This window comes from Vespa velutina, chromosome 3 (genome assembly GCF_912470025.1).
Source record: "Vespa velutina chromosome 3, iVesVel2.1, whole genome shotgun sequence".
In the NCBI taxonomy this organism is placed as follows: domain Eukaryota; kingdom Metazoa; phylum Arthropoda; class Insecta; order Hymenoptera; family Vespidae; genus Vespa; species Vespa velutina.
Window position 1 is genome coordinate 3,398,670 of NC_062190.1, and position 11,686 is coordinate 3,410,355.

General features: G+C 40.5%; 2 protein-coding genes across 11 annotated transcripts; both read left to right on the top strand.

Annotated features, from left to right (window-relative positions):
- Positions 1 to 112: 112 nt before the first annotated feature.
- Positions 113 to 2,678, top strand: LOC124948134. The gene is made up of 3 exons (XM_047491317.1): positions 113 to 468; positions 598 to 959; positions 1,378 to 2,678. The coding sequence occupies exons 1-2, from the start codon at positions 452 to 454 to the stop codon at positions 929 to 931; spliced, it is 351 nt and encodes a 116-aa protein (XP_047347273.1). The 5' UTR covers positions 113 to 451; the 3' UTR covers positions 932 to 959; positions 1,378 to 2,678.
- LOC124948131 (zinc finger protein 384-like) lies at positions 1,739 to 11,554 on the top strand. Of its 10 annotated transcripts, none has more exons than XM_047491308.1 (4): positions 2,830 to 3,986; positions 8,019 to 8,506; positions 8,601 to 8,833; positions 8,972 to 11,554. In XM_047491308.1, exons 2-4 carry the CDS (start codon positions 8,037 to 8,039, stop codon positions 9,922 to 9,924), a joined length of 1,656 nt encoding a protein of 551 aa, XP_047347264.1. In that variant the 5' UTR covers positions 2,830 to 3,986; positions 8,019 to 8,036; the 3' UTR covers positions 9,925 to 11,554. The 10 variants fall into 10 exon arrangements, with proteins under 10 accessions (XP_047347258.1, XP_047347256.1, XP_047347264.1 ...); XM_047491309.1 differs by having other exon boundaries at positions 8,975 to 11,554; XM_047491302.1 differs by lacking the exon at positions 2,830 to 3,986 and adding an exon at positions 1,739 to 1,869 and having other exon boundaries at positions 8,601 to 11,554.
- The last annotated feature ends 132 nt before the right edge of the window (positions 11,555 to 11,686 follow it).

An 11,686-nucleotide genomic window follows, 5' to 3' on the forward strand; every position in this document is an offset into this window, starting at 1 on the left:
CAAGTATCCTTCATCAATATTTTTAATAGTAAGTTTCCTTTCTTATACATTTTTATATCGAAGATCTGAAAATTAAATTGCTTTAATTTGATCTTTCTCCTGTCAGATGGCGAGCCTTGATGATGACATCGGATGTTCAGGATCGTATCTATAAAAGGGCATTGCTTCCGCTTACAGGGTACATCTATATCTTTGTCTCTAAAACGTTAAATTTTACATCGTCATCACATTCGAAGCTATATAGAATAAAACAGTTGAAAGTGATAAAAAAAAAGCTGTGTGTTTACATAAGTTGGACAACCCAATAACAACGGTATATTTTACTGAAAATCATAAGAAGTTATTAACGAAAAAGAAAAGTTATACAACGTTACAAAACTTAATTTAGTACATAAATGATTAGTCAAGTTAGAATATAAATTTTTTGGTCGGCAGACCAAAACAATCAAATATGACACGGAATAACAGGTTAGACTTTGTTTACATGATTCTTTAATGATATAACATAACCTTTCTTTGATAAGTATAATGTTTTTTAATCTTGCAAAAATTCATTTTGTCTTATTACCATTTATTATCAATGTTATCGTTATTTAGAAAACGAGGACGTATTTTAGAGGAAGAATCTAGCGAGTTCATGCCACTAAGTAAAAGGATCAATAATCTTCATATCAATGGTTTATCTGGACTTCAAGAAAGTACAGCCGAAATGGAATCTGATTGGGGAGGCACTAATTTTATTCCTTCTCCAAATTATTCTGAACCTTCTCAAAGCTCGCCATTACATGACACTTGTGGTTCTAGCCAAAGTAGTTACACTGCCGATTACAGGCCTGATCTTGATGCAACAGAAAATCCATTTTATTATGAAAGCAATAAATTATTGTTTTCTTTGTACATGGAACGTATGCAAAGATCAGATATGTATTAATAATGGCTTAACTTTGCATATTTTAAAGGTATTTTTTATTTACAACTTAATCATTCCTTTGGATAACTTTATAAAGCCATCAAGTTTGTCAGTCTTAGGTATTAATCTTTGCAATTTGAAATTAGTTCAGTTACATTACATTTCTAATATCAGTATCTTTTATTATATAATGTCTATATCGCAAATTAATTATAATACATTAAAATTAATTTCCTAATTTTCCTAATTTTCCTTGATAATTTATCTCATCGCAAGGAGAGAAGATTAAATTTTTTATATAATATTTATTTCTTTATTACCAAACACTATGCATGTCTAAAGTATATTAAATTAATGAAAAATTCAAATGCCTTATGTGATTTATTGTAATTGTATTTATATTTTTATTGTTTGTATACATTGATAATTTGTGCGAGAAATATTTGGTTATTATTAAATTTTTACAGATTGTGGTTTACAAAGGAGAGAAATAATACAAATAAAATAAGATACGATTGAATCAGGTTTATTTGTTACTTTTCTTTATTTTTTCTAACAATTAAATTATAAGCTTACTTAGAAAGATTTATTATGTTTAATATATGTAATTATTCATGAATGATAAATGTTCTGTAACATAAAGAAAAAATAGACAACGATCTTATATATATACACGAATTCGTAATTTAGATAATATGAATTAATTGTTAATAATGTTCCAATCCACGTTTTCAATTTCAAATTTCCCGCTATTAAACGAATAATTGTGAATCAACCTTAACATTAGCTGGGACACGAGTCCGACGTGAACGCACTCTGATGAGACAATAAGAACGAACGACATAACCTTTCGACCAAACGTTGATACAACATTGAGAGGGAAGGAGACGCACGCGCACGTTCAGTGTAACATTTATTTCTCAATATCGCATGGCCACCCATATTGAGATAGTAAAACGGTTAGTCGATCTTTCATCGTGTCTTTTATCATAAACGATATATAATTTGTGAAAAAAAAAAAAAAACGATAGCCTTGCAACGATTAGGATAAAAATCGTTATAACGTTTTAGTAATTCAGAAGGAATCGACGAAGCCACACGAGTAGAACGCGCGTAGCTATTTCTTTTCTCTCTTTTCACACTTTCGCACGATATATAGATATATATGTGTGTGTGTGTGTGTGTGTGTGCTTGTATGTGAGGGCGCGCGTAACCCACCGCCATAGTTAATCATATCCCTTGATGGAATGTTAAACGAAGGCGCGCGCGCGCGCGCGCGACACATGTTTTACCGCCTATCGGACCAATAATTGTTCGAAACAGAATAAAAACACGTATAAAGTAGGAAAATAGAATAAATTAAAAAAGAGAGAACGTGTTAGAGAAATAAACGTCAAGAGAAAGTCGAATGAATTAGAAAGAAATAGACATAAAGCAAACAGAAACAGAGAGAGAGAGAGAGAAAGGATGTATTAAAAGAAAGTAAAAAAAAAAAAGAAAAAGGATAAAAAAATTCGTTATATCGAAGAAACGGATCGACCGTCGGAACTAACCCACAAAACTGATCTCCGAGACGCTCGAGGGGGCGCGCGCGCACATTCGTCATATCTCACGCGCGTACGTTGGGAGGTCGTAACGAGTCCTGTCCTGTTCGTTTTAATAATTAATTAATGAATTAATTATTTCATTGACTAATTAATTAGTCAATTGGACCCGATTGAAATAATAGTGTTTAAGGTGGAGAGAAAGAAAAAAAAAAAAAAAGAAATAAAAAATAGAAAATATACGAGACAAGTATAAAGTGGGGAAAAAATAAGAAAAGGAAATTGAACGAAGTACAAGAGATAGACAGGAAGAGCAGAAGAAAAACGAAGTTCTTGCGATCGGATTGGCGCGGAGCGAGGCGACACGACGCATCACACGCCGAGTAAGTCGAACGCGCATGTTGTGTGTTGCCCACTCGTCGAGCGGCCATGTACCGTTAACTCGAATTCATTTCACCAGAGTTGGACGGAAAAGCAAGTCCCGCTTCTTACCTACCAACCGATCGGGAGAGAGTCGATCGTGCACGATCGGGCACAACTCATTGTAAAAGCCGGAAACTTGCGTGCGTGTAATTCGTGTTCACCTAACCAAGTTTCACTCGGGACGTGGCTTATGCTCCCGATAGAAACGACGATACGAATCGAAAAGTACTAATCTCTTTTCTCACTCTCTCCTCTCTCTCTGTCTCTTTCTCTCTCTCTCTCTCTCTCTCTCTCTCTCTCCTGTGTGTGTAATTGTGTCGTGCTATCATCCTCGTTCTGAACTCTGTTTTTTGGTTTCTTTCGTTCGTTCTCGCTCGCTCGCTCTCTCACTCTTTCTCTTTTTCTTTCTCTTTCTTTCTCTTTCTTATTCGCGCAAATTTTATCCGAGAAGTCGCACAAAGTCTCAAATCGAGTCAAGTCGAGTCGTTTGTTCGGACGCGCGTTTCGTATGACGTGTGCACAGTGAATAGCAGCACCAGCACCACCACTAGCATTGGAAACAGCAGGAGCAGCAGCAGCAGCAACGGTGGCGACGACGGTGGTGGTGGCGGTAGTAGTAGTAGTGTAGTAATAGTAACAGCGACGACAACGACAAACGACGCTACTAGGTACGACGGGCAACCAAGAGCGAGCGTAGAAATGAGAAAGTCCACGTCGCTGTCGCGTTTTACGCGCTGAGGAGATCGAGAACACAAGAAGCAAGAAAAGAACAGAGCAGAACAGAACAGAATAGAACGGCTAAGAGGCGCGTACGTGCGACGAACGAACGAACGAACGGACGGACGGACGAACGGACGTACGTACGGTCGGTCGGTCGGTCGGTCGGTCGGTCGGTCGCTAGCAGGCTGGCTGGTTTGCTTGCTTGCTTGCTTGGTTGCTTGCTTGCTTATTCGTTCAGACAATCTTGAGAAACTTGTGTCGGAACACAGGGACATTGATCGTTGTCCATTGAACGTTGAAGATTAAGGAAGAAAGACGGCGGAGAAGAAGAAGAAAAGAAGAATCCGCCAAGGAGGCGCGCGCGCTCTCTTTCTCTGATATTCCTTTGGGTAAGTAGTATTTAAGTAAAACAAGAAATACTGGAAGGAAAAAAAAAACTCGCAGGGTTGTAATTTCTTCTCTTGTCGATCGAGCGTCCCATGGCGTCTCTCTTCGTCTCTCTTTTGCACTTTCTTTTTCTTACTCTCTCTCTCTCTCTTTCTCTTTCTCTCACATACACGCACACATACATTCGTTATACACTCACTCAATCACTAGTGCTTGCTTTCTCACTCGTTAACTCTCTTCATTCACGACGCTCACGGTCCTTTTGCCACGTTCTTCGATGATCCACGATGTAAGAAACGTTAAAAGAGAAAAAGAAAGAGAAGGAGAGAGGCGTGCCACAGTTTAAGAGAGAAACCGCGAAACGGTGGCCCACGGAGAGCACCCACCCCAAGACACTAAAATCGTCGCGGGGCCCTCGTCGTGGCTGACGGCTTGGCTCGGGCAGGCTTTGGTGGGGTTGGTCGGAGGTGCGGACAGTGGTTGAGAGGCTGGTGGGGTTGGAAATTGCGTGGTGGTGGGTGCCCGCCGAGGTCTCGGAGGCCCCTCCGTGGCATCTCGCTGCCTCTAACCCAACGAGGTGGGGGTGTAAACAACAGCCCTGCCCGTGCTCCTCTCCGTTGGCATAGTCCTGGCTGCTTCGTGCCTGCCTGCCCTGCCCTGCCTTGCCATGCTCTGCCCTGCCCTGCCCTGCCCTGTCCTGTTCTGCCTTTCCTTGCTTGCCTTGTCTCGTCTTTCCTTTCTTTTCCTTTCCTTTCCTTAGCTTACCATATCTTCTTTTACGTTGCCTTTACCTGCTTGCCTACATGCTTTGCTTACTTGCTTATTTGTCTGCTTGCTTGCCTTGTCTCGCCTTACCTATCCATACGCTTCGCTTTATTGTTCTTGCATATTTTTCTTTATTTTTTATATACAAATACACAGTTATATATATATATATTATATTGTTTTTCGTATGTATATATACTAGATGGTTCCGTTCCTCGAACTATTCTTCTCGACAAAGCATCTTCCTATTTCCTCCCTCTCTCTATCTCCCTCTCCCTCTCTACCTCGTAGAGCGCATTCCACTCCGATCGCGAAAGAACGACACGGAAAAGGGAGCGAGAGAGAGGAAGAAGAGGAGAGGAAGAGACGATGGAGGTGGTGGACACCCGCGTACCGTCGCGGGAGAAGCCAGCACGTTCGAGAAAGAGGAGAGGAACATAGTTAGCGAGAGAGAGAGAGAGAGAGAGAGAGAGAGAGAGAGAGAGAGAGAGAGAGAGAGAGAGAGAGAGAGAAACAGCAATTGCATTCGTCGAGAGAAAATAAAAGCCGTCGGCTACGTCGCCGCGTAGAAGGCAGTATCCTCCGTGTCATGGCGGCTGAGAGCAACCATTTCAACGCGTTCGATTTCCGTCGTCTTTTCGACCGTCCGATTGGTTTTCCCGTGCGAGTTTGTGCCACGTCACACAATTCGCTCATCTCCGGCCACGTCATCATTACTAAGATTATTACACGTCGTTCGTTTACCAACGAAACATTCTCCCATTTCCGCTTTTACTTTTTGATCGTTTCCAAGGACCAAAACCGGACATGTATAAAACGTGTCCACTTTAATATTAAACGCATTATCGTAATATGGATCGTTTCGTTGTGATTGTAATAATGGCAGTAGGAATAGTAGTAGTAGTAGTAGTAATAGTAGAACGACGACAAACGAATCGGAGGAAGCCATGCTGCAACAACGGTATGCCGCGGCGCCGTTCCATCCGCCGAACGTCGTCCCGACTTGAGCCGAACGGATCTACGATACTATGTACGCGTTCGGAATCGTTACGTAAGAGATGGAGAAAAGAGATAATCTTTCGTCGAATAGAGAGAAATATATGTATATATATACATAGAGAGAGAAAGAGAGAGAGAGAGAGAGAAAGAGAGGAACAATTTAGAAATAAAGAAAGAAACGAGAAATTTATTAGTATACGAATGTATTCGTAGTTATCGGATTTAATTCACGTATAGAGTCTACTCTCGCGACAGGTATCATTGCTCGTGCGTACATATGTGCGCGCGCGCGTTCTTTGCGAAAGCAAGCGAGAGAGAGAGAGAGAGAGAGAGAGGCAGGCGCAGCGAGCCTTAAGAGAATCGACGCCATTACGACATGCGCGTCTTGCAAAGGAGACCGACGGCCTCGGCCGAGCGGTCAGTCGCACTCGCCGTTTCGCCGACGACGAAAAAGCCAAACGTCCGGCCGAAAAGGGACGCGTCAACGCGTGGATGTCGAGAAAAAGAGAGAGAGAGAGAAAGGAAGAAAGAAGGAAGGAAAGAGAGAGAAAAGGAGAAAAACAAACTTTTCTTTCCTATTATACTTGTCGGTATTTGCGTGTTTTGTTCGCCGTTGTGTGGCTATTGAAGGATTCGCGAGGGAATAACGACGAGGACGTGCGTGCGATTCGCGTCCGATCCGCGTCCGTCGGTTATAGGCCGCTCGATGCGCGACACCCTTCTTCTGCGGTGGACGGCGACGGTAAAGGCGGCACGACGGGTAACAACCTAACCTCTCTATCTCTCTCTCTCCTCTATGTTTCTCTCCCTCTTGCCATTTCTGCTCTGTCTGTCTGCCTGCTTTCCTTCCTTCCTTCCTTCCTTCCTTCCGTCCTTCCCTCCGAGTACGTTTCGAAACAAGGGCAAACGTCGCCGTCGTGTCCCACTTCGTCTACCACGGTGTCTACTACTCTGCTCCCTCTCCCTGTTCTCTCTTTCTCTCTCTCTCTCTCTCTCTCTCTCCTCTCTCCCGATATTTCGCGTTCCCCTCCCCTGGGAGTTTCCGGTAGTGTCGTGGCTTGTCTCCCTTCTTTCTTGGCGCGTGCCCCTACCCCTTCCTGAGCTTTCCGACTCTCTCTCTCTCTCTCTCTCTCTCTCTCTCTCTCTCTCTCTCTCTCTCTCTCTCTCTCTCTCTCTAGCATGTCTCTCCTCTCTGGCACACGTATCTTTCTTTCTCTCGTCGTACTCTCTCGCACAGTACGTGTTACTACTTTACGTGTGGTGTGGAGTAGGTGCTAGAAGGGGAGAGAAAGAAGAGAGAGGGATAGTGGCAAAGCGAGAGGGAGTGAGAAAGGGAGAGAGAGAACAAGGAGAAAGAAAGAGATGATAACGGGTAGGAAGGAGGAAGATCGGTGGTGGAGGCTGTGAGAAGGGAGGGAGCGAAAGATCGGGGCTCTATTTCGCGGTGGGATCCCGCTTTCCCACCTATGCCTTCCCCCCTACCCTCTTTCTGCTCCTACCCCTTACCCCGTGATTGCAATGCTTGGTGGAGTGGGGTGTAATCCTGGGCCACTTCGGCGACCATCCTCCCTGCTCCCAGATCCCTTTTGTGGTGGGGAGGGGGTGAAGTGGGGGTTTCCCTCACCCCATCCCCACCAACTGAACGCTCTACTGCCGGTGGCACTGCCACCTCCGCGTGAGAGAAGACGACGAGTTGCCTTTTGACTCTTTGGCGCTTACGCGATCTGTAACACACACTTTCGAAAGATGTAGTCGACAGAAATAGAAAAAGAGAGAGAGAGAGAGTGAGAGAGAGAGAGAGAGAATTAGTTTGATGCGCTCTGGGTGGTCGTAAGAAGAGGAAGGGTTTATATTCGAGCATTGACTTAGACATAAATGTGTAAGGGGCGTAAGGAAGGAGGAATTGTTGATTCGTTTACATATATAGCAACCTTGGTCTTCAAATCTTAAAAGAATGGGAACGCGTACTAAAAGAAAGTAAAGGAATAAAAATCGAGAATAACCGATGCGAATTTGCAAACAACATGAATTGTAAAGAGGATTTTTTAGAGATATGAAAATAATTGTATAGTTTTACAAGAAGCGGAAATCTTTCGGGAAAAGATGATCTAATTAAAATCGAAAAAGAATCCCGATTAATCAATATAAATTTTATATTTTATCAAAATATCGTAAATCACACGTTAGGAATATTAACATAGAATACGAAATAAAAATGAAATATAATTATCGTTTACTAATATATGTGTCGATCTTTTTTTTTTTTTCAGGCGTAAGATCGATAAAAGATGAATTTCACGCCTTTTCCTGGCTTTACTACAGGCTCGTTGCCGACAGGCACGGTTCATCAATTCGCGACAGCCAAATTCGCACAAAATTTGACTACTGGTGGTCAGGTCGTTGGTGTTTTATCAGGTGGAGAGGGTGGTGTTCATTACTTGAGACCAGTTGATCCTAACGGTTTTGCTGTGGCTCAAGGAGGCAATAATCAACAGCAGCAAATAATTACGCTGCCTATAACCGTACCTGGAAAAGATGGCACGCAACAACAACAAACTGTCCAGATTCAAGTGGTTAATCCCAGTGTTTCTCAAAGTGGAAACAGTGGGGACCAACCAAAATATCATTTGGCGCCAATTTCATTGGGACAGTTTCCCCAAGGTGCAGCAACTGTTCTTACTGTCGCCTATAGTCAACAGGGAACAGATGGTGTTCAAATTCAAGTTCAGCCACAAAATACGGTTGCAACGACGCAAACGTAAGAACCGTGACACTTGAATCTTTTTTATTATTATTTTTATGATCTTCATTTCTTACAAATAATAACATCGTTTATATTTTATTTTTCGTAGGTCGGATCAAACAACACAGAGTACTTCGGTTGCTGTAACTACCACATCGCAACAGACGATTCAGCAAACTGTACAACTTCCGGGAGCACCAGAGGGATTGACTGTGGTTGCACAAATACCACAAGATTTGATCTTAAGAGAAGGAATGGAAGAGTCTAAGGAGGATGTGAAAGAAGGCACAACTCCAGTTGCTCTTATTAAAAGAGGAAGTGTGAAAAATCAAGGAAATCAAAGTAATGAAGAGTTCATTACTTCAATGCCTGCGGGTTGGCAAAGTTTGGCAACCCCAGGTTCCACGGTTGCTGATTATCTTTCAAGGCTTCCCGCCAGTACTTTGCCACTTGGTTTACAACACTTCCTTAAATTTTCAGCAGAAACAATAAAGAGAGAAGCCACCATAGAATCGAGTCCTTTAGGCGCTGACGGTCTAGACGCTTCAGGAAGTATGACATCCGGGGAACAAGCTGTACAGATTACAGTAGCCGGTGGTGAGACTATTATTCCTGACGTTGTTGAGGAACAAGAACCGGGAACAAAACCCAAAAGAAAAAAGAAATACAAGAAAAAACCTCCAAAGCCAAAAAAACCGAAGCCTGGTCAAGTTAGTATTGTTACTGCCTTAGACGGTACCACACTATTCTGCTGCCCTCAATGTAATATGGCTTACCCGGAGAAAGAACTTTTAGAACAACATCTTATCGGTCATAAAATAGAAAGGAGGTTTATTTGCGATATTTGCGGGGCTGGTTTAAAACGTAAAGAGCATTTAGAACGACACAAACTTGGTCATAATCCTGACAGACCATTTATTTGCTCCGTTTGTATGAAAGGTTTTAAACGAAAAGAACATCTTAATCTTCATTTTGTTATACACTCTGGACAAAAGACCGAAGTGTGTACCGAATGTGGAAAGGCGTTCTATAGAAAGGATCATTTAAGAAAACATGCAAGATCACATCTTGCCAAACGTGCTAAAGAAGATCCATTAAATACGACTGATACTTCGCAAAATCAACAACAAGTAGAACAGACACAACCACAAACAGAACAGTTACAGCAACAATCTTCTGTACCGGAGCTTCAACAAATTCAAATACAAGTAGGGCAAGGTTCACAAGCTCAGATACATCAAATTTCTGTCAGCGAACAATCTACTGTTGTGCTACCAACCGCCGCTGAAACGGGTGCAATGGCGATGTTACACCATCAACAGCAGCAGCAGCAACAACAACAACAGCAGCAGCAGCAGCAGCAACAGCAGCAACAACAACAACAGCAACAGCAACCTCAACAACAGCAACCTCAACAACAGCAACAGCATTAGCAGCAGCATACCGCCCCTAGTCAAGCCGGGCGGTACTACAGATTTAATCATCAACAGGCCAGAGGTCGTGTAAGACAAGGCGTACTTGCCGATTGAATTCTATTGAAATCCTTTAATTGATATCATGCAAGAAATTTTGTTGATGATGGTCATTGTTGCCTAGTAGTGATTACATTTAAAAAATATCAGCTTGGACCTTTAATCGCGTTGTGGCTAGGCCGGAATAATTTATATTTACTATCATCTTTTAAAGCGCACCGAGCTGAATGACGAACAAAGTTCGTATATACAGAGTTTCTTTTTTGCGTACACGTTGTAGCGTACGTGTAAAGATACGAATGAATTTATTCGTACAATGTAAAATGTTTTCGTCGCCAATCCAGTTCCATGACGCACGTTAGATATAAATGAAGAAATTTATATATAAATATATGAATATATATATATACACACTTATATAAATAGATAAAAAAAATATATTTTTGAAAGCGCGAACTGGATTCGCCGAAGGACACAAGGCAATCGAGTTTGAAGCTGAGATATTATTTCTCTTCAATAAATGAAGTAATGAGAAGAAATAAAAAAAATAATAAAAAAACGAAAAAAAAAAAAAATAAAAAAAAAATAAAAAAAAACATTGTAAATACAACAGTCTTTCATCCCTAAACGGAGGATTACTGTGACGTGCAAATATCAAGTGAGTCGTTTTATTTATTTTGCTTATACTACACACGATCCGAGGCATAGTAGTAAAAGAGTGTTTTGATAAATCATTCAATTTCAATTAGTATTATGTAGAGAATATTATTAGAGTTGCAAAGCATAAAGAAAAATGTAGTCACACATTACATTTATAAACTAATGACAAGGATCAGTGTATATTTTTACAATGACAGTGGTGTGCGAACCACCTAATATATTAACGTCATTCGTCACATCATATGAATCGATAGAAAAGGTTATGAGATAATTGCATGTAGACATTATATTCAAGCAGAATATTTTGCAGAAACATACATACATCATTTGCCATTCTTATAAATAATATATGTTATTATCAGACTATTTAAAAGTTGATCGCTGTACATTTTATTTCATTTCTACAGCTTCTCCAGTGCATTTATATTATAGAAGTATGTATCGAAAAGACAACATCTACATTCCGCAATTATTTCATAATCCCAGATTTATCATTAATCTTTTTATCATAATTGCTTTGCTTTTGTTAAATGAACCATCTGTACAATTTTTATACGGAGATTCTAGAATACTTTTCTCTATGTTGATCATATCTAGAACCAGAACCTCCAGTGTTGTAACTTGTATGGTGAAAGTACGATGAGATGTTGTTGAAAAATAATCATTTAGATTGATCGAACATGAATGACTCGGAAAGTTGTTGAGTAAGAGTGTATGTATAATAAAAAAAAATCTCTTTATTGTAAGTATAACATTACAGGCAGTGGGTATAGCTGTACAAGAAATATAATTATTATTTTATTATTATTATTATATCACATAGCTATTATTATCGTAGCCAATATTGATAGTCTATAAGTCATTTTCATTGTTACTTACATAAATATTGGAGGAGAAAGCTGAAATAAAACATACATTTAATACAAAAGAACCAACAAATTGCTCGTGTTAATCATCGTTTGCTAATATCGAATACGAGGTTATTAAATTATCCTGTGGCCAATAAAAAAAAAAAAAAAAAAAAAGAAACAAAGAAAAAAATCAACCTCGTAGAAAGAAAAGA

What these genes read in the sequence shown, in the direction of transcription:
- LOC124948131 (XM_047491302.1), top strand. Translation starts at nt 8,037, where the DNA reads ATGAATTTCACGCCTTTTCCTGGCTTTACTACAGGCTCGTTGCCGACA. An exon ending in ACGGTTGCAACGACGCAAAC is followed by an intron (nt 8,507 to 8,600) that starts GTAAGAACCGTG and finishes TATTTTTCGTAG; the next exon opens with GTCGGATCAAACAACACAGA.